This window comes from Parasteatoda tepidariorum, chromosome 1 (assembly GCF_982258835.1).
Source record: "Parasteatoda tepidariorum strain Cologne lab strain chromosome 1, Ptep-v5.0, whole genome shotgun sequence".
NCBI lineage: Eukaryota > Metazoa > Arthropoda > Arachnida > Araneae > Theridiidae > Parasteatoda > Parasteatoda tepidariorum.
The window spans coordinates 111,830,823-111,857,195 of NC_141755.1; the positions used below are offsets into that span (position 1 = coordinate 111,830,823).

Sequence of the window (26,373 nt, forward strand, 5' to 3'; positions counted from 1 at the left end):
AGTTTAAATGTATGTTCGAGGGGGGTTATTGATATCAACCTTCTCTTGTCATTGGCCATTAAGACAGATGCGGTGCGATTGCTCTTGTTTTCACGTGGTGCCATCTATGGCGAAGAATTCTACTTCTGCCACACCCATACGTCGCACCCGTTTATAGGGTATTCCTATTCATACATCCATTCATTCATCCACAGATCGTAAAACCTGAACCAGAGAATTATCCATCTCCAATTCAGTACACCCTGAGGTGTTATTTGCCATAGGAACATGGAGGACATTGTGACCTATCTCCTTCTATATATATGTATATATATATATCTATATATATTCTAAACTTTTAAATTACAAAAAAAAAAATGAGTAATGATTTTTTTTTTTTTACTTCTACATCCTACTTACAGACAATAGTTCATTAATCAAGTAATATATATAATTTTGGAGGTTTTTTTTCCCAAAACTATACCACTGTAAATGACATTTGTGTATGAAATGTAGTTCATTTAACACTCTCTAACCGATAAGAAAAATTGTTAAGGTTATACTTGCCAACATATAATAGGTAGTTGGCAGTTTATATTTCAAGAATTTTCTGTAATCTGTGATTTTAGAAAATTATATTAAATTGAGTTTTTTTATTATATTAATTGTATTTAATTGTTTTAATTATAAATTGAGTTTTTTGAAAATTATATTAAATTATATTAATTGAGTTTTTTTTTTATCTCTCCAAGATAAAAAATTTTAAAATTCAAGCCAAAGATTAAAAGCTTGTATTGCAATGGGAAATAAATTTAAACTTTGTTTTAGAAAAACTGAAAAAATTCTCAATGGAAACAAAACATTTTTTCAAATATGTTCCGTCAAAATTTTTGCTGAAATTTGAAATGTATTTATGATTTTTAAATAATGTGTTCCAATAATGGTGTCTCATAATTTACGCATTATTGCTACATCTTCCTTGTTATATATTTTGGTTTTTAAAATTGAAATCCTTCATAGAAAGGTATGACTAAAAGTATGCTAATTTGTTGAATTTTGTAATTTAAAAATCTTCACTTACCATCCTTGATTTTGGGTTAAATTTTTCCTTTTTATTTTTTCAATTCTTTCTTGCTCTTTATAAATTTTTAATAATTGACAGCCATTTGACTGTAGAATTCCTTAAAAAAGAAAGTTTGCTTTATTACATTCGAGACATCAAGCCAGATCACTTTTTTTTAAAAAAAACTTTAGTGCATTTTTTTCCCAAAAATTTCAAAATTGGCAGTTAAACAGGTAATTTTATTATTCTTGTCAAGAACTTCATATATATAGCTCAAAAAAGGCAAAAAGGATGAAAATAAAAAGAGAGAAAAATTAAGAAAATTAATGCATTTTAGATAAATAAGAAAATTAGATTAATATTTTTTTTAATATTTTTAAAAATAAATTTATTTTAATAATCTTTTTTCTCTTGTCATTAATCTTTATTATTTTCCATATTTTCTCAATATTTCAATTTATATATTCATTCATAAAGCTTATTCCTTTTTTTTTTCTTTCTATTTTGAAGGTGGCATTTATGAAAAATTTAGTTTCTTCTGATCCTGCTGTTCGATTTTCTGCCGAATATCTACTTGCCAATCTACCATTTTCAACTCATTCCAAAGTAAATTTATTTCTTAAATATTTCAGTTTTATTATTATAAATAATTTATATGAGCTGTGGTGAAATGCCACATATTAACGTAAAAAAGGAAATGAGTATTTATACTTAATTGAAGTTGTCTGTGATAAGAATTCTCACATACTTTATCTATAAAGTCTTTTATAAGCCACAAGAAAGTCAGTTAGAGATACAGAAGTTGAAAAAAATGTATTTGTATATAATAGTATTTGTTTGTTTTCAAAACATACCTCTTTTCAACAAATATGTAATTTAATGTAACTAATGTTTGTTTAAAATATGTTCCTTTTAACCCTCTTACTTTATAATTTTTTTATCAGAATAGACTTGAAAATTGCATGTTTTTTTATTACATATTTCAAATCTACATATATTTTAGACATAACCATACAAAAGTTTTTGCTAAAAGAAATTTGTTTTTCAATATAAAATTAGATCATAATAAAGTTTGTCGTAAAATTGTAGAATAGTCATTTGAAAGCAAAATTCTGGAAATTAATCTCGGTTTAATTATTATTTAATTTTGCTACACAAAAGTAAAATATATATACTGTTAAAAATATGCCAAATACGTACAAAATATTTATTAGAAATTAAGTTTAGCTTAGTGTGATAAATTTTGAAGCAAAGCTTGAGACAAAGTCCAACCTCACAATTTTTGCAACAAATTTGCATTTATTTTTTTTACCAGTTTCTGTTTAGTTACAGAATTAGATCAAAAAATAAAGGTTGTCGGAAAATTGAATTTAAAGAAAAATTTATAAAGCAAATTTTTGAATATTAATCCCTGTGAAATTAGGATTTATTTTATGAAATACTTGGTAAAATGTATATACTAATGAAAATATTCAAAATACTATCAAAGTTTACAGTGATAAATTTCGAAATAAGACTTGAGGCAAAGTCCTACCTAACAATATTTGCACCAAATTTGTGTTTCTTTGCACATTTTTTTTTAACCAGCTTCCGTGCCAGACAATTTTGAAAAATTTGCAAAATGCTGCAAAACATACCTTTATGTTTCGCATGGACTACCCATGCATTTACCCAGATCTGAATAAACAATTAAACATCATAGGAAAGTAAAAATGAAACCATGAATTGATATAGAGTGGGTTGTGTAGTTAATTTAAAATTGTGTGTTTTATTTTGTTACTTTTAAGCTGCCTGTGAAAATATCGGTGTACTTAGTAAGAGAGTTGTGGTGATTTCATCAAAGGAATGGTTTTGAAAGTCATGGAAAAAATTTAGTGTAGCTTGCACACCTAAACCATTAGATATGGCCAAAAAATTTAGATATGGTTTATAATCCATTATATAGTTCCATAATAGTGAGCCATAACTTTTAGATTATTTCAGCTTAATCATCTTTTAATTTTTTTTCTTTCTGTCTTTCTATTGTAACAGACTCTAGAAAATGAGATAAAACATCTGAAAAAGACGCTGATAGAAAAGGAAAAAAGAATTGAAGAATTAGAGGTTTTGTTGAAATTTCGTCAAAATCCTGCCATATCTTAGTTTTTACATCCAAGGTTAGATAGTTGTAAACCAAAAAAGATGATAGAAACTACTCCTGGTTGTTGTTTTTAACCAAGAATATGTTAGCTGAATTACAAACTCATTACTTGTGATTCTTTGTAGAGCTCTAAAACCTGCTCCAGATATTTCATGTATAGATTTTTTTAATTTTCTGTGAAAAGTAAAATAATGAATGATTTTTACAAAATTGTAGATAGTTATTACTTGCAATTTTCTGCAGAAATATTTCTATTAATTTGAGATATTTAGAAATATGTATTTATGAGAGTACACAGGTGACTAAAATCGACTGTTTTCGGCATGAGGCAACTTTTTTTTTACCTTTAAAGGCTAAAGCAACTGTTTTTAGGAAATTGGGACTTTTCTGTACTCCTAGTGATGTTTTTTTTTTTTTTTTTTAACACATATTGGGTTGAACAACTCAGGAACTTCTGAATAAAAGAAAGCAAATTCTTATATTATCATTTATATCTAAAATGCTGAATATTTAAGTATGTGTATTTTATTATTTTTTTACTGTTTTCAACTTTTATCAGGGTATGCATTTTCTGTTGTATACATTTTTTTTAAGTAGAATATTATATATGAAAGTTAAGTCATTCAATAAAATTTTAGTCATATTTTTATTCTTATTTAGGCTACCTATTTTCATAGTTTTGGGCAGCTGTTTTCTGTGTTAACCCTGAGTATTCTTTACAGAATTAACTTTGTTAAAAATACCAATGATCCACCTTTCTTTTAAAAGATACATAATGTTGATTCCTCTTCTAATTTTCAAATGTGGAACTACAGTTGAACAAATGTAAACCTCGTTTTTAAAAACAATCATATTTATTTTTCAAACAACTCTTTTTCTGTGAACTTTTTCTTCCTCTTTTATTTTTGCAGATAATCATAGATTTTCCTATCTCAAGGATTAAACTGAGGCAGGACACGTCTGGCCTGTTAGTTTAAATTTTCTGTGCATCGATTTTTAAGTGCAGCAAATTTCAATCAAACTTTGTAAATTGTTTTTGAAAACTTTTGTTGTCTTCCGGCATTGTTCTTCGTTCGTCTTGCACAATTTTCCGAGTCATAGCAAAATTTTAACGAATTCTAAAAGTAAAAAACAAAACAGTCTCATTAAATTGGATTTCATGGTTTTAAAATAAAATTAGAATGTGATCATTAGCACTCATAAAATTCAATGACAGAGTTTAATGAATCATGTCTGTTGACTGTCACAGTTTGAGTTATTACTCAAAATTTGAGTCTAAGGGCTTGTTTTTCAGTAATTTATTTTTATAAGTGTACTGTCAAACTGTAGTAAACAGTTTTCCTTGGCCTGCATACATTGTGCAGTGCCACACAAAAGTGAACTCCCTGAATAACTTTTGATCTAATGATTCAATTTTTACGAATTCAATCTTGATTGCTCGAGGGCCTCATCTTAACACTTTTACTGTCGTAGCGTCAGAAAAAAAATTTCCTACCAGTTAGTGACAATAAGACAGATCAAATGGTGGCAGGTTGCCCAACAATTTAAGCAGAAAATCTAATATTTTCTTCCTACAATAACAATTGTTGATTTTAATACACTTATTCTTAGTTTTAAAAACTTAAATGCTTTTTAAAATAAGAAAATTTATCTTCAATGATTACCACTTCTGCTCAGTAATTAATGCAGAAACTATATTTCAAATTACGAAATCAGAAAAAAATTTCAAAATAATCTTATAAATTTTTGAAGAGCTTTATTTATGTCCATTTTATCATTAATCTAAGTGACTATTCATCCTGTTTTTGGCATTTATTGTCAGATTAATTTTCAAAATCTTGATATTTTTAAACTTTAGTTTCATATTGAATCAAAAATAGAGTTTGAAATTGCACATTTTGATGATCACTTTTGATGTGTTTTATTTGTTTCATTGCATCTCCAATTTCATTTTCAGTTGTTATTGCTCCGTATTTCCACAGTGTATTGAAAATCCAGATATTTTTATTATGTAATATTATTATGACACTCAAATAAGACAATGAAATGAGATCTTTATTTGTGCCAATTTTATCACAAGGGTAAGGAATTTTTAGCTGCTACACTTTTCCGCGTGGTTCTGGAAATATCAGTATTTTTAATATATTTTTACAAGCTTTTGAGTTTTAATTCGCTCATTTTAATAATAATTTTCGACATGCTTTATTAATGTCCATTTCGTCGTTAATCCAAGTTATTTATTTTTCGGTTTTCTTTTTTTTTTTTTTTTAAGTTGCAGTTATTGCCACGTTTTTCTGCATAGTTGTGAAAATCCCAATATTTTTATTACATTATTATATCAGGATTTGCGTATTTCACGTCGTCTTTATTTACTTTGATTTCGTATTCAATCTATTGTACTATAGTATTTTTTGGGAGGCAATTATTGCTACTCATTTCCATATAGTTTTTTAAAAATCTCGATATTTTTTATACAATATTATGACAACGAAAATTGAGATGTGGGTAAAACAACTGTTCCCTATTTTTGTTCAATTTATTTCTAATTTTTTTGTGGCTTAAAAAACCATTTAAGATTTAACATTAATAAAGCCTTAACTAATTCTTTAAAATACGAATGTCCTCAAATTATTTTTCCCAAAGTTATTATTAAAGTAAAATTTATAAGCTATAATGTTTTTTTTTTCTTCATTTTAAATCCTTTTAGTCAGCTCTTAAATTTCTTTAATTAAAATATTTAATTTGCATTTACATTACTCAACAAAATATTTATTTTACTTTTATACGACAAACAGAACAGCTAGTTTCTTATTAAATAAACTTTTGTATTATGTAATATGATTTTAAATAAATACACTATTTTTTATGATAAATCTACTTTTTGATTGAAAGGAAAAATTATTATTTGTTTTTTTTAATAATATCAGCTGGGAGTCCTTTAGGTATTAATGAATTTTAGTATTTAAAAAACTTGGTATTTTTTAATAAGGTTGACTGATAAAAAGAATTTAGTATCTAAAACAATGACATTACTATATAAAAATTATCATAATTACAATCAACATGTTTAGGCATGCAACCGTTCATTGGTCAACCTGCTGTACAAGTGGCCCTTTTCTTAAAAAGGTTGCACACCCTTGCCCAAAATGATAGTTTTTAATGGTATTTTTTTTCCTTCGCAATTTAAGAGAGCTCACCCCCCCCCAAAATCTCCCTGCATATTACAACTTTTTTTTATCCCCCCCCCCAAAAGAAATTTAACTCTTAAAACATTTTTTTTTCCTGTGTTGCAATCTCATTAAAAAATTATTAATTCACAGAATAGAGGTGGGACTATTTGGATCTAAGAGGTCATTTTACAAACGAATCAATAGGAATCGTCTGAAATTTTTTTTTTCATAGACATAATGCATAGCTGCCTTCTGCAGTTTGAAAGTATAAATTCAAAATAATTTTGGTCCTTCTTAGAATTACTTATGTGTAAAGATAGGCTCTTTTGCCTGCTGTGCTTCAGTGTTGTAGGTCATTAATAAATGTATAAAGCATCTGATAATACTGGACCCCATAAAATACTTAAAGGTATCTTTCAAATGAACTTGAAACCCTTTCGTTTTTGAAGGGAGAAAAATGTACTTTTGTCTTGATCTTTATCTGGCTGGCCACTCCACAGGTAGAACATGAATATTAACAGGGAATTTTGAGTTTTTCTTTACACGCTGGGAAAGTACAGGGAATTTCATTTTTTATGTTCGCCTTTTAAAGAATGGTGACCACTCAAAGTATTTAAGGAAGATATTTCTGCTACTCTAAACTATTTTATCTACTGTAGCATTTCTTTTTTATAACCGTCGTTGAACAGCCTACCCAATGTTTTGGGTTTATGACTACTCAAGTTCAACTCCGTAGCCTTGTCGTTTTAAACCCCATCCAGAAGACAAGGGAACTCTTGGATCGAGTATTTGGAGAAATTTGCCTTCTTGAAGGATTTTTCGATGGAACTCACCCCCATTTGCGTTACATGGTGAGGAAGACCATGCCAAGCTCCCACGGTAAGCCTGAGGGCAAGGGGACTCTAACCCATGATTCGTCTACCACTGGGGATATTTCACGTCAGCACTGTGATGGGTGCAAGCCGGATGCAGAATTCGGATCGACCAGCCATCGCCGATATTCGAACCCGGTTCACGTCATTGAAAGGCGAACTCTCTATCCCCTGAGCCATCGCGGCTCAAAGTTACATTATCTAAGTATGTTCAGCAATTCCTAGGTTTTGCCAGCAATTAAAACTGGTATAGTTTGCCCAATGTAGCTCATGCTAGAGCACAAGGATTTTCTCCCGAAGAGTCAGTGCAGGATGATCCTTACCTTCGTAATTGATTCTTCCATCTTGATCGATATCCGTTGCATGAAGCATTTCATCCAGTTGACTTTCTGTCATTGTCTCTCCAATTATTTCCATCGCCATCTTCAGCTCATCCTTTTAATAAAATATTCATTCATTTGTTTGTAATAACCATTTTAAAAATGCTCCATGCCTGTTCTTCATTCCAAAGACACAGCTCAAAATGCATGTTTAAGAAAAATGAATTTCATTTTCAAATGAAAAAAGATTCTTAAAAAAGAAAAAAATTCTTAAAAAAGAAGAAAAAAATAAAAAATAATTCCGGATTCGACTGTACCAAACCCTGAAATCAGGGATCTGTAATGATTACGCTTAGTGTTTAGAATAGTAAATTAAGTAATTTCTACTTCTTCGGGTCCTACGGTGGGCTGATCGTAGAACATCGAAGTCAAGCATCACTAGCTGCGGTCAGTAAGCGGGTGGGTGATCATATTGATCAGCTTGCGTAGGGACCGAAGGTGCTCGGTATCGATCTTTGTTAAACTGTTCTACCGTAAAGTGCTCGACTTCACGCGTAGGTCGTCGGGCTACTAAAATCAAGTGAGCCATCCCCTCTGCAGAGGATCAAATTGCGAAGGCACGTCTTCGGATCATCCTCGCGGATGTTTCCCAGACCGTCGCCAATAGCCCATTGTGCAGAGCTAGTTCGTTGAAATGAAGTACCTACCTACTATAAGTTGGTATCATCTAAAAACCATATTGCACTCTATTTTCAGGTTACTGCCAATCCTTTTAGCGATTATTATTAGCTTATTTTAATCAATTATGAGAATGCTTATTAAATTCAAAAACTTTAAATTGTATTATTTTTATACGCTTTGAAATTTGGAATGATTATGTCATTTTTACATATTTTTTAATAAAGCTTTATAATTCTTAAAAATTGCAAACGTACAATAGTTCGAACTTAGGAGCCGTATACAGATTACTCGCCGTACTATTTTTTTTTTCTCTTAATGTAAGGATCATGTCGTTATTTCATTTTTGCACTGTCCGATGGAAAAATTTTGTTGAAAATAAACTTATGAACAATTTTGAGTTGCAAATTTTTCTCCTTTAAATTCCAATGGAAGCATTATTTTTCATTTATTATAAACATTTCATTTTACCATTGTTTAATTTTGTCTAAATTTATTCATTAGTACAATTACGAAGCATTACATTGTGTGAAATTTGTTTGAGTTTCTTTTAAAAATAAAAATGAAATAATTACCCGTGTAATGAATCCATTCCCGTCCTTATCGAACACTCTGAAAGCTGCCATCAAATCTTCCATGAGATCGTCTTCTTGTCCTTTCTGAGTGACACTGGCCATCCATGAAAGGAAATCTTCTTCACTCACTGAATCTGCGAGGAAAATCTAATATTTATTAGATTGCCAACTCCATCTATGGCCAAGAATACGACTTCAGTCACACACAAGTCACAGCCCGTTTACAGGGCGGACACATTAATACATCCATTTATTCATCCACTGATCGTAACTTTAACTTGAACCGGGCAACGATCCATCTCTAACTCAGTACCCCCAGAGGTATAATTTGATGTGGTAACACGGAGGGCTCTGTGACTCGACAGATTTAACCTGCACCATTTACTACATGGGGAGTCTTCGATCAGCTGGATTCGAACGTGAATCCTGCGCCCTACTATCCCGGGAACATATGTTATAACTATCCTAAACAAATTCAATATCTATTTATATTCAAAATATATTGTTTAAAATATTTTGAATAAAATTTTTATTATTTCAAAAAATCTACTGTACTTATTACTTTTTTCTTTTCCCTTTCGTTTCTCACAAATTCTGCATATTTACCATTAAAAACAGTGTATAGGCTCGCAAAATATTTCTTATTGCTATGTTTGATACACAAAAGGAGCGTAACTAATATACAGGTAAGTTTGATGACATTTGAAGCTTAAAAACCATTCCTAGCTTAAAACAAAGGCGTTCTAGACTTCTTTTTTTAAAAATTTAATTATTAATTTGATACTTGTTGCGGTAACATAGACTTTTTGACACGACAGATATAACATGCACCATTTACTACAAAAGGGAGTCTTGAGCGGGTAAAAAAGTTTCACTTTTTTTTTACAAGGAATGTAAAAAATAAACGTAAGGGACGTCTACTGCAGAAGATATACAAAGACGACTCACCATTTTTGCTTACTTCTCTGATGAGTGATTGTAGGACTGTGTCGGCCACCTTGATCCCTAGATTTTCCAACATGTGCTTTATATCATTCAGATTGACCCGGCCATCTTGATTTTTATCAAGCATCGCGAAAGCAGTCTTCATCTCTGAAATGTATAGCATAATCATTAGAGCCCGGATTTTGATGACCTAAAAAATCTCAACTAATGCCCTTAAAATGTACAAAAAATGCCTTTAAAAAGGACAAAAAATGTCCTTAAAAATGCAAAAAATGCCTTAGATAAAGTAAAAATATTGAATTAAAAAAATTTTTTGCTCTTTAAAATTATTATGAGTCATTTAAAAAATATAAAGCAATGCAATACTTGTTCTACGTTCACTAAAGTTTGAAAAATATGTTTTATATCCTAAAATAACAAAAAAAGGAAAATATATTGACACCAAAATATTTTTTTTTGTATAGAAACTTTAATGGATATAACAACTTCCATCTCATAATATTACTAAATATCGGAATTACATTGGATTATTGAATGTTTTTTGATAATTTGAAATGTAAACGAGCATCTCTTGTCTGAAAGTAAATTTTCATTCCTGCAGAAGCTTCTTTCAACGTCTACTGATGTTATAGGCGCGTACTTGAAAAAGACGGTCTCACTTACTGACAATTCTTCTTCAATTTGAAAAGATTATGCTTCACCTCTTAATATCCTATAGATTTTCTTCATTGTTTGAAAGTCAGTGTAATAATGAAAATTGATAAAAAATAATAAAAATTGGAAAAAATTAACAAAAAACTTTAAAAAATGCAAAATATGCCCCAAAATTTAAAGAAAAATGCCCTATAAATCTAAAAAAATGCTCTAAAAGACAAAAAATGTCCAAAAATGCGAATGTCATCAAAATCCGGGCCTTAATAATCATTAATAAACTTTCTTTCAAGACAGCATAACATTTCCTTACCGACACTTTTCTAAAAAGGGATGTTCAATTCCCAGCTTCCAAAAAAAAAATCGGCGGTTTTTTCTTCTTCTTTTAAGGGAAGCAAGACGTTTTCGATGTCGAAAAAATGATTTTTTCAACCATGTCGACAAGCCATTTTTTCTTAATATTAAATACATTTTAAAACTTTAAACTTTACATTTATGAAAACTACGTATTAATATCATTGAATAACAATAAAGAGGAATTTTAAATGTTAATAAATTTAATTTTTATAAGTATTTGAAAGTTTAATGTTTATATATATTTTTTTTTTACCAGACATAGCTTTCGGTACGCTCAAAAAATTTTCTACATGAAAAATAAACAAAAAATTGGCATACACTCATGTAAATATGTTTGAAAAATCAGGTGAAATAGTTTGTTTCTTAATATGTACAGAATATATTATATACAAGTAAAATAAATGTAGTATTTCTGAAAAAAATGCACAAATTCGTTCAGATTTTAAAAAACTTCCCCTGTATAACAAAATTATATTGAAAAAAATAAACTTTATATAGTTAATTAGATGTAAATAAGGTATATGTACAAGCATAGAAATTTTCATAACTTTACAATGATTTGTTTTTTGTACGAGCGTACCGAAAGTTAAGTCTGGTAAAAAAAAAATTATATATTCATTAAATTTTCAAATATTTATAAAAATTAAATTTATAAACATTTTAAATTCCTTTTTATTGTTATTGAATGATATTAATATGTATTTGTCATAAATGTAAAGTTTAAAGTTTTAAAATGTATATAATATTAAGAAAAAATGGCTTGTCGATATGGTTGAAAAAATCATTTTTTCGACATCGAAAACGTCTTGCTTCCCTTAACTGTATTCTATGTACGACCTAAGACAACATTCATTCAAGTTTATACTTCAATATGTCGCTTTATCACTTATTTTCAATATGTCGCTTATTTTCTTAACTAACATCACTTGTTTTCGCAAAGACTCATTCAAGGCATGGTATAGTTATAAAGTTATTTAAAAAACAAAAAATCGATAAGCACTACAATGGTGTAAGTAATTTTGAAAGTTCAAGAAATCAAAGGTGAAAAAACTTTTCACCTGGGTTGGCATTCCAGGCTTATTTGGGGCAGATAGCATATTAGGTGGGCCAACGTTGCTCCCGAAGTTGAAATAACAACCTTGCCAGAATTCGAACCTAAAACCTTTCTGATGACCCTTACACAGTCCGGTCGGGAAAAAAAACACAATACTTACTTTCACAAAAAGGTAGGTATTTTATTTATGTCGCATTAGAGCTGCACAATGGGCTATTGGCGACGGTCTAGGAAGCACCCGAGGGGATGATCCGAACACATGCCATCGCATTTTTTATCCTCTGCAGAGGGGATGGCTCCTCCGCTTTGGTAGCCCGACAACCTGCGCGCGAAGTCGAGCACTTTACGGTAGAACAGTTTAACAACGGTCTATACCGCTCACCCTCGGTCCCTGCGAAGGCTGATCAAAGTGGTCACCCACCCGCACTCTGACCGTAGCCAGTGATGCTTGACTTGGGTGTTCTACTGGGAACTGTGCCTCTACTATCAGTGAACTGCGATCAAACAACAAAGAGAAATAATAAAGGCAATTTTGAGGTGAGAATGAAAAGCCATTTACCTCTTACCTGGGATTCCGATAAACTGGATTTCTTCGAACCATCCTGAAACAAAGAAAAATATTCAGTTTCTTCTTAAATATGGATAGTGTTTTTAAAAAGTGCTTAATTTTTCCTTTTCAAAAATTTTTTTTTTCGTTACCACGTCAATTTTCGCCACGAAAGCGTACTTTTCACATTGTTCTATTCAACGTTTTCATAATTCATTTCGGCGTACCATTGGTCCATAGCGTATGAAATCGCCCATCATTTTGCATGTTGAATGAAATATGAAAATCCGTATGTGCGTCTACTGAGCTGAGAGATTATTGCCTTCTCATGTGCAACTCTGCTGGCGAGATATTCTCAATTTTCAGGCATCATTTTCCACACTCTGAAGTCGAACCGAAAAATCTCTATCTTTTCATGGTGACTAATATAATCAAGAAAAATAGTTCTTTGTCAGAAGCTAGTTACTTTATCAAGATCATGTAAAGTCTTTGAAAATTATTTTGCATTTTGTTAATGTATAGAATGCTTAAAAATATTTTACGAGTGCTTCAAAAGGTGCCTGTTTTTTGTTGAAAGATTTGGCTACGCACCCTGTTTTGTAAAAGCGGTTTATTATTTGTGTTTAAAAGAATAATCGTGTCACTTGAAGACCAGTCATTTCAAAATGTGAGAATTGTTATTTGAAAAAAGTAATCTTCATGAAACACTTCTTACCTTGTTAATAATATACTGATTTCGAAATTTGAACCTAAATGATAATTTGTAAAACGAACTTAATCTCGGTACTCAAACAATATGCTAACACTAAATTATGATAGTGCACGGCTTGTACCAAGAACAAACAGTAATAAACGAGTAAAAACAGGCCAAATCAGAATCTAGCAACCCTATCACCTTTTTTAACAATACATCTCTAAATAACTAAAACAAATTTTCATCTCAAAATCACCAGAATTACTTAATATTTAAAGAAATTCAGCAAATTTTAGCTCAGAAATGATATAATTTATTTCTTTTATTAAAAATAAAATTATCTGTTTGAAAATATCGCCTCTAAGAATAAGCAGTTGTACACCTCCTAACCGGAAGTGGAGCAGGTCAAGTGCTCGAGATCGTTGTTTACATTTATTTTGAAAACACCATCCATTATTTACTATCAGGGTCGGCAAGAATTTGCCGCAGGTGGAAAAAACCGTCCTGGTAAAAACAGGTTTTTGCCAAGCAAAGTGGCAAAAACCTATACGGACAAAAACACATTTTTGATACAAAATTATTCCTAAAATTGAAATATATACTATGAATATATATAATTAAAAAAAATTAACAACATTATTATTCCATAATAAAATCATAATGTATTAATATATCACTTTAGTAGTTTAAAACATTATTGATCGGAAAATTAGTGATTATTCTCTTTTTTCAGTGAATTGAACTTATTTTAAATTAATATAACTATAATTTAAAGCATAAAATATCTATCAACATGTGTAGTTAATTAAAATATACAAGTACCAATGCAATTTTTAAAATTTGCGCAAATTCAATACTTTATTCATCATCACAATACAATTCGGGCTGTCTCAACATAGCATAACAGAACACTAGTTTTGAAACATTATTTACAGTCAACCCATTCCGAATTTTAGAATGTACAAATGAAAAATTCAAACACACTCTTTCAATGGCAGTACTACTAGAAGGACATGAGTGTAAATGAGGTATTAATTCACAAAATTCTCTGAAAATTTCACAAGAATTTAAATTGTGTGGTTTTGTTTGCATTTTGAAGTAATATTGAGAAATGAGGTGATTATCAAATAGAACATCCATCTTAGCTTTCTTATGTCTCTCTTTAAATATATTGTAAGAGTGATATGTAAAAGGATACATACCAAAAGTTATTAAGAAGATGTTTGTAAAAAAACATTTATTTAAGGATTCTAGAATGGAAAGAGGTCAAAAACTTTCAATCTTTTAAAAATTATTACCCTTATATTAATTATTAATATTTTAAAAATAATTTTTTCATGTAATGTATCAAAATTATTATTCCTTATGATTGATTTAAATTTGCTTCAAGTATTTTGTAATAATATTTAATCAGCGATTTAGATAATTTGGTTTTTACCAGGTTTTTGCCACTGTCCTGGCAAAAAACCCTTTTTGCCGAAAAAACTCCAACCCTGTTTACTATAAATGGAATACTTTATAGCTCGGTTAAATTGTATCATTTCTCATTTACATCGACATTAAGAATGCACCATTCGTGAATGTTGAATAAAATGTTTTTGTTGAATAGTAACATTTACACTGGCAAATGTCGACATTCAGCATGCCTTGGAGGTGAAAGCTATAAATAAGGTTTTTATTCAGACTATAGAGTATTTATTCTTTGTAAATCATCACTCTAGAATCGTAAACTCTCAAGTTTATTTAATTTCTGAAAGCCGACATGTTTGCACACGCACCGAGTACTTATTCATTTTATACACAGATGGAGCTTTAAGCGTCAACATTTCGCCTTGTTTTGAATGTTGTCAACATTCAACAATAAATTTGCATTCACCAATTCAAATTTGTAATACAAAATTATAACATATACAGCCCTCAATGATGCAAACGATGATACTTATACTCACATTTTGAAGAAGAGTTAAGCAGCCACTATCTCTCTCTCTCTCCCAACTGAATGTCAACTGTGAAAGGGATGGAGACGGGTAGTTTAAACTCTGTTTCTAATCATTTATATTTAATTTTCACTAACTAATGATGGCAGTGTCTTCCGAAAATGTAAAACCGTCACCCAATCACAATTTAGATTCTCTATTAAATTTTTGTGACAATGCAATTCTGCAGTCTCTTATAAACAGTTGCCTGGTTTTAGATTTTTGATAAACATCTTCGTGCAATTTTTTAGCGTCATTCAACGAGGTTTTGCGGTTTTCATCGGTTTAAACTGTAATAAAATTAGATTTTAAAATATATATAAAAACTGAGAAACGTGTAGTTTTAAATTTTTTACTCAAAGCCACAAAATTCGTCGTTTTATTGCTTTTAAAGTTTTGAGGAAAAACTCACAGAAGTTAAAAATTTTCAAGCGCTATTTGACTTTATCAAAAAAATGACCCCTTTATTTTCTACCTTTTTTGAAAGGTAGTATGCTGTCAAAGTTTTCACAATAATCTAAAGTACAAAAAATTTCACAGAAACTCAGATTGAAAATTTAATTTAAAATCCAAATGGCGTGGGTCTTAAGTAGCTTGAATTTTTTTTCATTAATAGAAGGAACAAATTTTATGTTTGAAGGACACGGCATAATTAACATCTTGACCTGGATGAATTTTAATATTTCCTACTAAATGTCACTTTAAAGGGGAGTAGTTAGCTGAGCCTTTTACCAAAACTAAATACTCTTCTTTACTTTTATGCCTACTCAGAAGTGTATTCATATATTCCGACGACCCTATTTTTTTTTTCAAATAGGGTGGGTTTGTTTTTGATCTAATGGGATACCTTCAAGTAACCTAGTCTGCGTATCTCGATCCTGGTGAGTTGTTGAAACGAAGCATTCGTTTACGTTAGCAACTGCTCTTTCCATTCTATTTCGAGCAAGCCGGTTCTCTTAAGTGACGCATACCGTATTCTTTCACAAAGATTTCATTACTTCATATGTCTTACCCTTGACATTAAACAAAAACTCTAAACTGTGCGGAATTATTAATTTCTTGATATAAAAATGATCTTTGATTGCACTGTAAACTACCAACTCGCTGTTGACAGAGATGCCAACTGCTCCGGACACGCGCGCCAAAATAATTTAAAGAAAACGGTAAATAACTACACACTAAATTTTGCAAATATTTGACTATTTGTGCTTGCTTTTGAAAAGGTATATGACATAACTACTATAAAGTGGTGAATTGGGAATAATATAGCCTACGTCACAGGTTGTGTTGTTCCTACTAAATTTAACCCATGAACGGCATTTTCTGCGAGCCTAACTTCAAGCCACAAATAAACAAACGAAGTGTTCGATCGTTTAAATAGCTGCTCGCCAGATTTTATTGCATTATAAAGAAAAGTTATCGAAACTAAATACAAATAAATAAACAATAACAACTAAAACAAATAACAACAACTACTAATAACAATAACTAAATAAACAACAACTAAATTCCATTCGTTTAGCATTGCGTCATATGTTGTTCCTACTAAATCGAAGTAGTTGTGTTTTTTTCATATTATACCCAATTATATAATCCTACGAATTGTTTAAGAAAAATAGAAGATAAAAATCTACTAAATTTAATTTATTAAACGAAGAATCACAATTGATTAACTACCGATTTAAAATATTTATTTTCTGTCGGAGCAAGTTGGCATCTCTGTGTTGAAGAAGTGTGAGGCACGTCAATTCTTGTTTTGACATACGGAACAAATGACGTCTCCCAGCCGTCTTCGTATGTCAAGTGGTTAACATAAAGACAGGCCATGTGGAACATAAGCGAACAAATTAAGCATCGGAGTTGCCAGGTACACAAAACAAAACGACGATCACGGTTACAGTAAAATACCTAAACGAATAATAGATCTGAGTTGAGTAAAAGAAGCAGATCGAAAAGAATTATGCATCAATGGATCGCTTTATTTAACTTTTGTAGAGAAACTTAGTTTAACTTTAACACGTCATCTGCTCAGCCAATTAATAGAAATTTCAATAAAGTTAGGTTCAGCTAATGCAGTTAAAGATGATATAACAAGAAAGTGAGCCGTCGTCAACGCCTCAACATCATTAGACATAGGAAGTAAGTACTGATTCAATTGGAACAATTCGTCATACGTTAAAATTGTGTTTCACGCTTACAGTGATGGGACCCTGGTCTCCCATAAGCCCCTAAAGAAAGTATTAAAAGAAGTAGGAGTATTAAAATGCCAATTTATTTCGTACAACAGTTAAATATTTTTTTAGTTCTTTCTCAATCTTAGCCTTTTATTTTATAACCGTTATTGAACAGACTATCCAATTTCTTGTGTTACTCTGACTAGTAATGTTCAACTCCGTAGCCTTGTAATTCTGAACCCATTCCAGAAGACGAGGAAACTCCTGGACCAATAAGTATTGGGAAAAATTTGCCTTCGGGGAGGATTTCGACGCTCTATCCTCTGAGCATCCACGGCTCTTGCCATCATTGGATCGCTTAACTTAACTGACAGGGAATTCTCTTTCTTCTTCCTTCTCACCCACACCTACGAATTTTATCAAAATTTAGGTTCTCAAACTGAGCGTTTTCATAATGCGATTTGAATGTTCATTTTCCCTCGAAGACGCGCTTTTTAAAAGGCATTTTCACAGTGGATTTTACAGCAGGAAAATAATTTTTTAGAAAATGCTTTTCACAAATTTTCGCTTCTTTAGTATTAGAAATCTCTTTCTCAGCAGTAAAAAATATTATGTAGCCGAATCTCGAGTTAATGAAACTATTTTAAATCGTTACAAAACTTTTGAGTTCGTAGCTGTTACGGAATATGCACCTTCTCTTGAAGTGAATGTTGCCGAATACATTAAATTTGAGGAGGACACTTTTTTTTTTGAGCCATCGAGCGTCTTATAAGGACAGAACATTTTGATTTGATATAGAAAACATCGAGGCCGTGTTGTTGACATTTAAAAAAAAATAATAATTATCGGAATATATTGATATATTCTAAGCAGGGAGATTGATTGAGAATTTTTATTGAAACCGGAAAAGAATGACTCAGAAATATTTGTCCTTTTCTTTTTTTTAATTGAAGCGCTGACTCGTGCTGGTTTTCTCCGACTACATATGACCACAAAATGTTATTGCAATTGTTTGTTAGTGATACCAAATCACCCCACTAGAATCTCTCAAGTTTATTTAATTTCTGACACCCGATATATTTATACACCTCTATATCCATTTACGCTGAGTGCTTTTTTTCATTTTATACACAGATGAAGCATCGACATCAGCCTTTAACATTAGTTTTTAGGAAGAAAGAAAATATTTTGAACATCCAGAAAAGTGAACTATGTAAATGTTATCAGTAGCAGGAAACTCGCGTCGTCATTCTAAATTCTACACGAGTGTTAAAAAAGTCAATGACTGAAGAATGAAATAAATAAAAACAATAAGAATTAAAAACTAAGAAGTCCAAAAGAATATAAATTGCTTTTTGGCGGCTTTGTTACCCGTTTCAGGAAAGGAGCATGAATTTCAAAACTCCTTTAAATATTTCTGATGGTGTCGATTTTCAGGCTCTTTTATTTCCTGGATTGAAATAATAATCTAAAAATAATGATTTCGGAGGACATGTTTTTAAACTGATAGCGATTTTGTATCCTACGGTTAAAGTGTAAGTACAAGCTCTATAAAAAATATCCCCTGTGTTTATGAAATGTGGAATCAGAATTTTCCTTTGAGAGCAGTGGTGGATAAGGAGGTGAAACGGTCTAGAATCCCAACGATTAGCTCACCCGGTTCATGCTGATCACAATGCTGAAGTAAAAAAATCCTCCGTGGTAGACGGAGTATGCATTAGAATAGAGTCCCCTTGCCGTCAGGCTAATCGTGGAAAATTTTGGCGATTTTCTTCTCCGTGTAACGCAAATGCGGGTTGGTTCCACCAAAAAGTCCTCCATGATTTGACTCCATACTTGATCCAGGAGTTCCTTTGTCTTCTGGATTGGGTTCAAAATGACCAGGCTACGGAGTTGAATATCGGTAGTCGTAAACCCGAAATTGGGTCGGCTGTTCAAAGGCTGTTGTAAATATAAATAAATGAAACCATAAAAGTGGGGGGGGGGGGGCAGATTTTCCAATTTTAGTATTTTTTTTCAAAAACTTTGACTGGTCACAAAATTCACATTTCGTATTAAAAACTCAAGAATAATAATAAATAAACAAATAAAAAATAAAACAAAATAAGAATATGATCTATTCCAATCTTCCAAAAAATTACAGATGACGGTGTTTCGGACAAACATTTATTTATTTATTTTTGTCATTGATACTTTACAGCATAAATTACTTCATTAATTCTTTTCATCAGATCTATAATATTCTATTTCTATGCATTATTTTAATGCATAGAAATAATGCATTATTTTAATATATATTGCTCATTAAATAAACATACTGTGGGTAAATCTTAAAACTTTGCTTAATTTTAAAATGTAACGTTATTTTATCACATGACCGAGGTTTTGAAACGAAAAAATAATATAAATATCCCTAAAAATTATTTAACTTTAAAAAAAATAAAAGTCTGTGAAATTTTCCCATCTCTATAGAAATTACTAAAATCACTGACTTGTTCTCATTGTTTGAACTTTTTACATACCCTAACAACTACAGCTATTCTGCTCAAGTTTTGAAAAAAATTAAGATATCAAACGCTTTTGATATTCACAAAACTGTTTCTTTTCTAAATTTCGACAATATGTGTCAACTAACATAGAAGTTGCTGATTAAAGTTGAATAAAGCCGAACTTAACACTCCTCAATAACTGTTACAAAATCACAATATTTATAAAATTAGCATCATTCTGTAAAAAAGCGTTATATTTGCAAAAAGTAGCAGTATCATTCGCAACAAGCATTATATTTACTAAATTCCATATATCATTTACTAACAATATGTGTCAACTAACATAGAAGTTGCTGATTAAAGTTGAATAAAACCGAACTTAACACTCCTCCATAACTGTTACAAAATCACAATATTTATAAAATTAGCATCATTCTGTAAAAAAGCGTTATATTTGCAAAAAGTAGCAGTATCATTCGCAACAAGCATTATATTTACTAAATTCCATATATCATTTACTAACAATATGTGTCAACTAACATAGAAGTTGCTGATTAAAGTTGAATAAAACCGAACTTAACACTCCTCAATAACTGTTACAAAATCACAACATTTATAAAATTAGCATTATTCTGTAAAAAAGCGTTATATTTGCAAAAAGTAGCAGTATCATTCGCAACAAGCATTATATTTACTAAATTCCATATATCATTTACTAACAATCTGTGACAACTAGCATAGAAGTTGCTGATTAAAGATGAATAAAACCCAAATCAACAATCCTCAATAACTGTTACAAAATCATAACATTTATAAAATTAGCATATATCATTCTCTAAAAAAGCTTTATATTTGCTAAAAAGTTGCAGAATCATTCACTAACAAGCATTATGTTTACTAAATTCCATATATCATTTACTAAAAAGCGTTATATACTTTAGAAAATAGAATTATATCATTCCTTAATAAGTTTTGTAATGTCTGGAAATGAGCCTATATCATTCGCTAAAAAAGCGCTATGAACGACCTCAATCAGTAATTAGAATCTTTATTACAAATACTAGAAACATTTAAAAGAAGGCGAGATTTTTTTTTCGTTGTAAAAGTTATTGAAGGTATAATCACGTCCCGCATTTATTTAAAATTCGTCGACAACTACTCTATCGCGCTGATGTGCAGAATTTTTTAATTTATTTGGAAATCGCAGCTACACACTGAAAGAGAGAGAGAGTAATTACCATTTTGTCGTCCGGCAGCAGTCAGTCTTCTTCGTTTTATGTGTGTTGGTGGTGGTTGAGGGGATTCTATTTTAGTATGTGTCTTCAACAAATCTCAAAATAGCATATTTGGACGCTTTTGAAATAAAAATATAGAATGAAAACTTCTCTCAAAATAACTTTCTTCTCATTTTATTTCACATCTCTGTCGCACTTTTTTGGTGGTCCACTTTAGAAAGGGAATCTCTTTTATCTATTTACCTTTTAATCACTCATTAAAATACTGACAGGTCAGTATCGTTTTCACACATGGCCAGTGCCCCGGGGTCCCGTGAGAATCTTACTTTTTATGAATGGTAATGTATTTAAAAAAAAAAAAACTAAGAATAAACTTTATTGTCTTTGATATATTCTAATCGCTTCCCTTTAACCAATTTTTTTTTGTTATTTCATTAATAAATTAAAGGAACTAAAACGAAACCTAATACACAAGTTTTAAGTTGAAATTTTAATTTTTGTATGCGTAACAAATATTTAATTTACTATCCCAAATGATCTCGGACATTTAAATAGTTTATCACCAGAAAAACTTCAAAAGGTAACCGACATCTATTTTTCTACGTTAGAATGAAAAAGGCTTGACCACCACCACCTCTGTTTAATATTTAAAATGAGTTAAATAAAGTAATAATTGAAATAATTTAGAATGACACAACACTGTGTCATTTACTTTTACTCAGTTACGGCTTAACGTGCATTGAAAATAAGCTAAGTTAGACAAAATATTTCATTCCATTTTACTTTATTTTTTTGATTTGTTATATATGTTTTTTTAATTTAATTATTTTAATTAGCTTCCATGGTTTTGAAAGCTATTTTATTATTTGTGGATTGCAACACGTTAGAATCGCAATTTTTTTTTTTTTTTTTAAAATGCATAGTTTAAAAGGGCTCTATATCAGGTAAGTGAATTTTTTTTAGTTCGATTTAAAACAATGTTATTGAGGCCTAAAACATTTCTGTGACAGGGGGCTATTAAGGCTGCCCGATGACAGGTTCATCACTTTAACTCTATATTTCCAAGACAAAATTTTTGATGGTTTTCCATTGATAGACCAACATAATCTTGATGTTAACCATTAATAATTCCATCATAAACCATTATATTTTTTGATGGTGACCAACACCACAATGAAGGACTGCTTTATGATGGTCCAACATAAGAATAGCAACTTGTTTTGATGGTTTGTTCACGTTGAAGCATCAGAAATTTCCATCATAGTTTCTTCGAAATCAAATGTTGGAACAATCATGAAGAACCACCATCCCAATGTAAGAATTCGGACTGCATTATGATGGTTCTACATACAAATGCATAATTATTTTGATTCCTAAGAACCAACAAGAATTCCGGGTGAACCATTATGGAAATGTATAGTTGGAAGCGTCATGGATTGTTGGTCCATGACTAAAGTGACCACACATCCCGATTTTGGCGGGACAGTCCTGCTTTTTGGTGGACTGTCCCGCGTCCCGCCGATTTTTAATAATGTCCCGCTTTTTAGAAAATATCTGCATTTCTTATTTTAAATATACTGTAAAAATATATTACCTATTATTTATTATGGTGAATATAAAGAAATAAGAAATACATAAAAAAACCATAAAATGCATGCAGAGTAAACTAAATTAGGCAATGTACCGAGTTAGATTTACTCGGTGGTGTTCGATCATTGTCGTTACGTCTCGGCTTAATTCAGATAAGTGCGGACAGTGCGGTTTGTTGTTTTCAATTTGACGTTCGGTTTGACTCATTATTTGATTGACGAAGGTAGTGGTAGAGCAATAGTCGCCACAACATAACGGTCAATAAAGTAAAATTTAATACTCTTTTTTAGCCTTTGTAGTAAATTTTTTATTTATTTCTAGTATTTACCCACAGAATAAAAGATGCGTAAAAAGAGAGAACGCAAATGTAACGAAGAGCTAGGCAAAAAATTTCCATTTATTAAAAAAACCAGAATAGACTATATGGTACGGTGTGATAAATGCAATGCTGAATTTTCGGTCTCACATGGTGGAAAAAACGATATTACTAAACATCTAGCGACAAAGATTTTTGAATAATGCCGCTTCCTCGTCTAAAATGGAACAGTTTTTTCGCAGTGCTAGCTTTGGAAACACGGAATAACAGCTAGCATTAGCGGAAGGGCTCTTTGCTATCCACGCCATAAACTACAATCAAAGTTTCGTATCAGTGGATTGTATGTCGCAAATGATCAAAACCTTATACGACAAAAAATTTGCATGTGCAAGGACAAAAACCGAAGCAATTATTTGTAATGTTTTTTCACCATATTCGTTTTCACAATTGCAGAAAGAATTAGAAAAAAGCGCATTTATATTCTGATGCTTCCAGCCACAAAGATTTAAAATTATTTCCCACAATTGTTGGATTTTTTGATCCAGAAACAAGAATTAAAATTAGAATATTGGATTTTGTTTCATTGCCGGGTGAAACTTCACAAATAATTTTCGATTCAATAAGAACTGTTTTAAAAAAGAATAATTTGAACAATAAAATTATTGCCTATTGTGCGGATAACACTAACACAAATTTTGGTGGGAAAGCTAGAAAAGGCATCAATAACGTTTTTACGAAACTTAACGAACATTCCAAAAAATTATTGGAGTAGGTTGTGCAGCGCACATGCTAGCTCTTTTACCAGCTGAAGAAAATATTTTAAAGATATACGAACCATTAAAATCATATTTTTTATCTCAAGATAAATGTCCAAGAATATTGAAGCTCTTTTTTGAAAATGACACATCACAAATTTGGCTTCAGTTCATCCCTAACCAGGCTACATCATTTCACAATGCTGTGAAAATTATTGAAGGGGACAAAACTTCAATCACGGAAGTGTCAAATGAAATCAATAATTTAAAAACAAAATTACGAGAAAGAATTGATAACGATTACAATCTTTTAATTATTCGAAAAGACATCACTAGGTTGGAAGAACAAACATCACTAGGTTGGAAGAACAAGGTGCCATTAAACGACCTGATTTTCTGAAGCATGTCAAACATTTTTATAATAACTGCTTGGAATATCTTGAAGAATGGACAGTTCAACTCGAAGATATTAAAAATTTTCATTGGGGGACATTAAAAAAGGAGATTTTATGAGAATATGTTAAAAAATCTTTTGAATATATTAGTAACCATTTTCCGAAAAATAATATTTGCGAAAATGATTTTTTTGATGAGGTGTCATTGGTAGAAACATATGTTACGGATGAAAAAATTAAATGTTGGTTGTCTGCAAATGTAGAAACAGACAAAAAATGTACGGAGTTATTCCTTCATTTTAAACAGAATAATATTCCTTATCAAAGTATTTTGAAAATTGTAGAGTTTGCGCTCTCCCTTCCAGGAACAAATGCCGCAACAGAGCGTGTTTTTTCTAGTATCAATAAAATTTGGACAACTGAAGAAGCGCAGTTGAACATTAAAACTTTAAAATCTATATTAAGTGTAAAATATAATTTGACCAATTCATGTGAAATATTTCACGACATTTTAATAAATGATCCGATTGTTGTTGTTGTTAATTTACGTCGCACTAGAGCTGCACAATAGAATATTGGCGACGGTCTGGGAAACATCCCGGTTGTTGTTGTTGTTCATTTACGTCGCACTAGAGCTGCACAATGGGCTATTGGTGATGGTCCGGAAAACATCCCTGAGGATGATCCGAAGACATGCCATCACAATTTTGATCCTCTGCGGAGGGGATGGCACCCCCGCTTCGGTAGCCCGACGACCTGCGCGCGAAGTCGAGCACTTTACGGTAGCACAGTTTAACGAGGACCCATACCGCACACCCTCGGTCCCTACGCAGACTGATCCAAGTGGTCACCCACCCGCATTCTGACCGTAGCCAGTGATGCTTGACTTCGGTGATCTGCTGAGAACCGTGTCTTAACGATCAGTCCACTGCGGGACAATAAATGATCCGAATATATTGCAAAGTATTCACTCGGATCAAAAATATAACCGTGAAGGAAAATCATAATTTAATCATAATTTAATTAAATCATAAAGTAAAATTTTTTATTTGATTAAAACTCATGATATTCAAATTAATATTTTTTACAAATATTTTCATAGTTACCAATAATTAATAATAAATGCATTTTTGTACAAGTATATGAATGTATGTAATAAAATATATATATAACTAGATTGTAATTCTCATTTCATCCCATTTGTCCCGCTTTGTCTCAATGAAAATAGGCTCACTTTATCCATGACAATCAAACTTTTCCTGATGGCTAACCATCAAAGTATTAACGTAGCATTTTCCATCACGGAATAATGGAAGTTTGTTGTCATATCAAAAATCATTAATGGAAAATGTTGGATGAGGATGACCATCAAATGATGAGGAACCATCAAGAATTTTGACTTCGGTTTATTTAAAAATTCTTAGGAGCATTTCAAACAGTTTTGACCATGCAATAAAATATTCTGTTAGGTTGTCAACTTGTGTTGAGATAATATTGATTTTAAATAAAAGACCTCTTTTAGAATCGTCGGTGAGATTTTTTAATACTGGGTGGGCGGATTTGCAATGTACAATTCAAATTTATGAACTAAACGGGGAATTTTGTACTTACTTTTCTTGTACCATATCGGATCAAATGTAGCTTTTTAGGAGTACAGAACAATAAAGTGGTTTTAAAAAATTTACACCCGAAGAACGTCCATTTAATATCACTATCAAAAAATTTCGCTTTATAACCGACGTTGAACAGCCGTCCCAATTTTGGGTATACTACTACGAATGTTCAACTGCGTAGCCTTGTCATTTTGAACCCAATCCAGAAGACAAGGGAACTCCTGGATAAAGTATTGGACAAAATTTGCCTTCGTGGAAGACTTTTCGATGAAACTAACCAGCATTTGCATTACATGAAGAGGAAGACCACGAGACCCTCCCACGGTTCACCTGACGACAAGGGAACTCTAACCCATGATCCACCTCTAACCATGAGGGTGCGGAATTCGAATCGACTAGTCATCTCTGGAATTCGAACCCAGTTCACCGGATTGGAAGGCGAAGCTCTATCTCTGAGATCTTATGATAGTGAGCCAAGGCTCACTATCATAAATTTGCAAAAAAGACTATATTAGATTCAATTCGGCAAATAGACACATTATTTAGATTTCTGTTTTAAAATAAAGTTGTGATCGGCTCATTAGGATCACTGGTTACCCATAGGCCAAATGCTTTTCATTTCTGAATTGACTCCGTTAAACACCACAACGAAAACATGCTTAAGGTTTTTATTTATTTTTTTACTAAGAGATTAAATAACCAAAAATGGTTTGTGAATATGACGCTTATTAACAACGCATAAAATGCATTTGTATTTCATTCCAATTCAGAACTAGCTACCTGCC

At 31.1% G+C, this 26,373-nt stretch overlaps 2 protein-coding genes across 2 annotated transcripts in view; one reads left to right on the plus strand and one right to left on the minus strand.

The window, feature by feature from the left end:
• LOC107439270 (eukaryotic translation initiation factor 2-alpha kinase 1) overlaps nucleotides 1-3,392 on the plus strand; it is a 37,272-nt gene extending 33,880 nt beyond the window's left edge. Inside the window, exons 16-17 of the mRNA XM_016051798.4 lie at nucleotides 1,553-1,648; nucleotides 3,074-3,392. Of these exons, the coding sequence (XP_015907284.3) occupies nucleotides 1,553-1,648; nucleotides 3,074-3,184 (207 nt within the window). The 3' untranslated portion in view covers nucleotides 3,185-3,392. The remainder of the gene's footprint in view (nucleotides 1-1,552; nucleotides 1,649-3,073) is intronic.
• A 625-nt stretch (nucleotides 3,393-4,017) lies between these two features.
• LOC107439271 (calcium-binding protein E63-1) lies at nucleotides 4,018-21,014 on the minus strand. The gene is made up of 6 exons (XM_043051207.3): nucleotides 20,923-21,014; nucleotides 12,371-12,406; nucleotides 9,746-9,889; nucleotides 8,798-8,931; nucleotides 7,548-7,659; nucleotides 4,018-4,300 (listed from the first exon to the last, which is right to left on the minus strand). The coding sequence occupies exons 3-6, from the start codon at nucleotides 9,885-9,887 to the stop codon at nucleotides 4,278-4,280; spliced, it is 411 nt and encodes a 136-aa protein (XP_042907141.1). The 5' UTR covers nucleotides 9,888-9,889; nucleotides 12,371-12,406; nucleotides 20,923-21,014; the 3' UTR covers nucleotides 4,018-4,277.
• Between the last annotated feature and the right edge of the window lie 5,359 nt (nucleotides 21,015-26,373).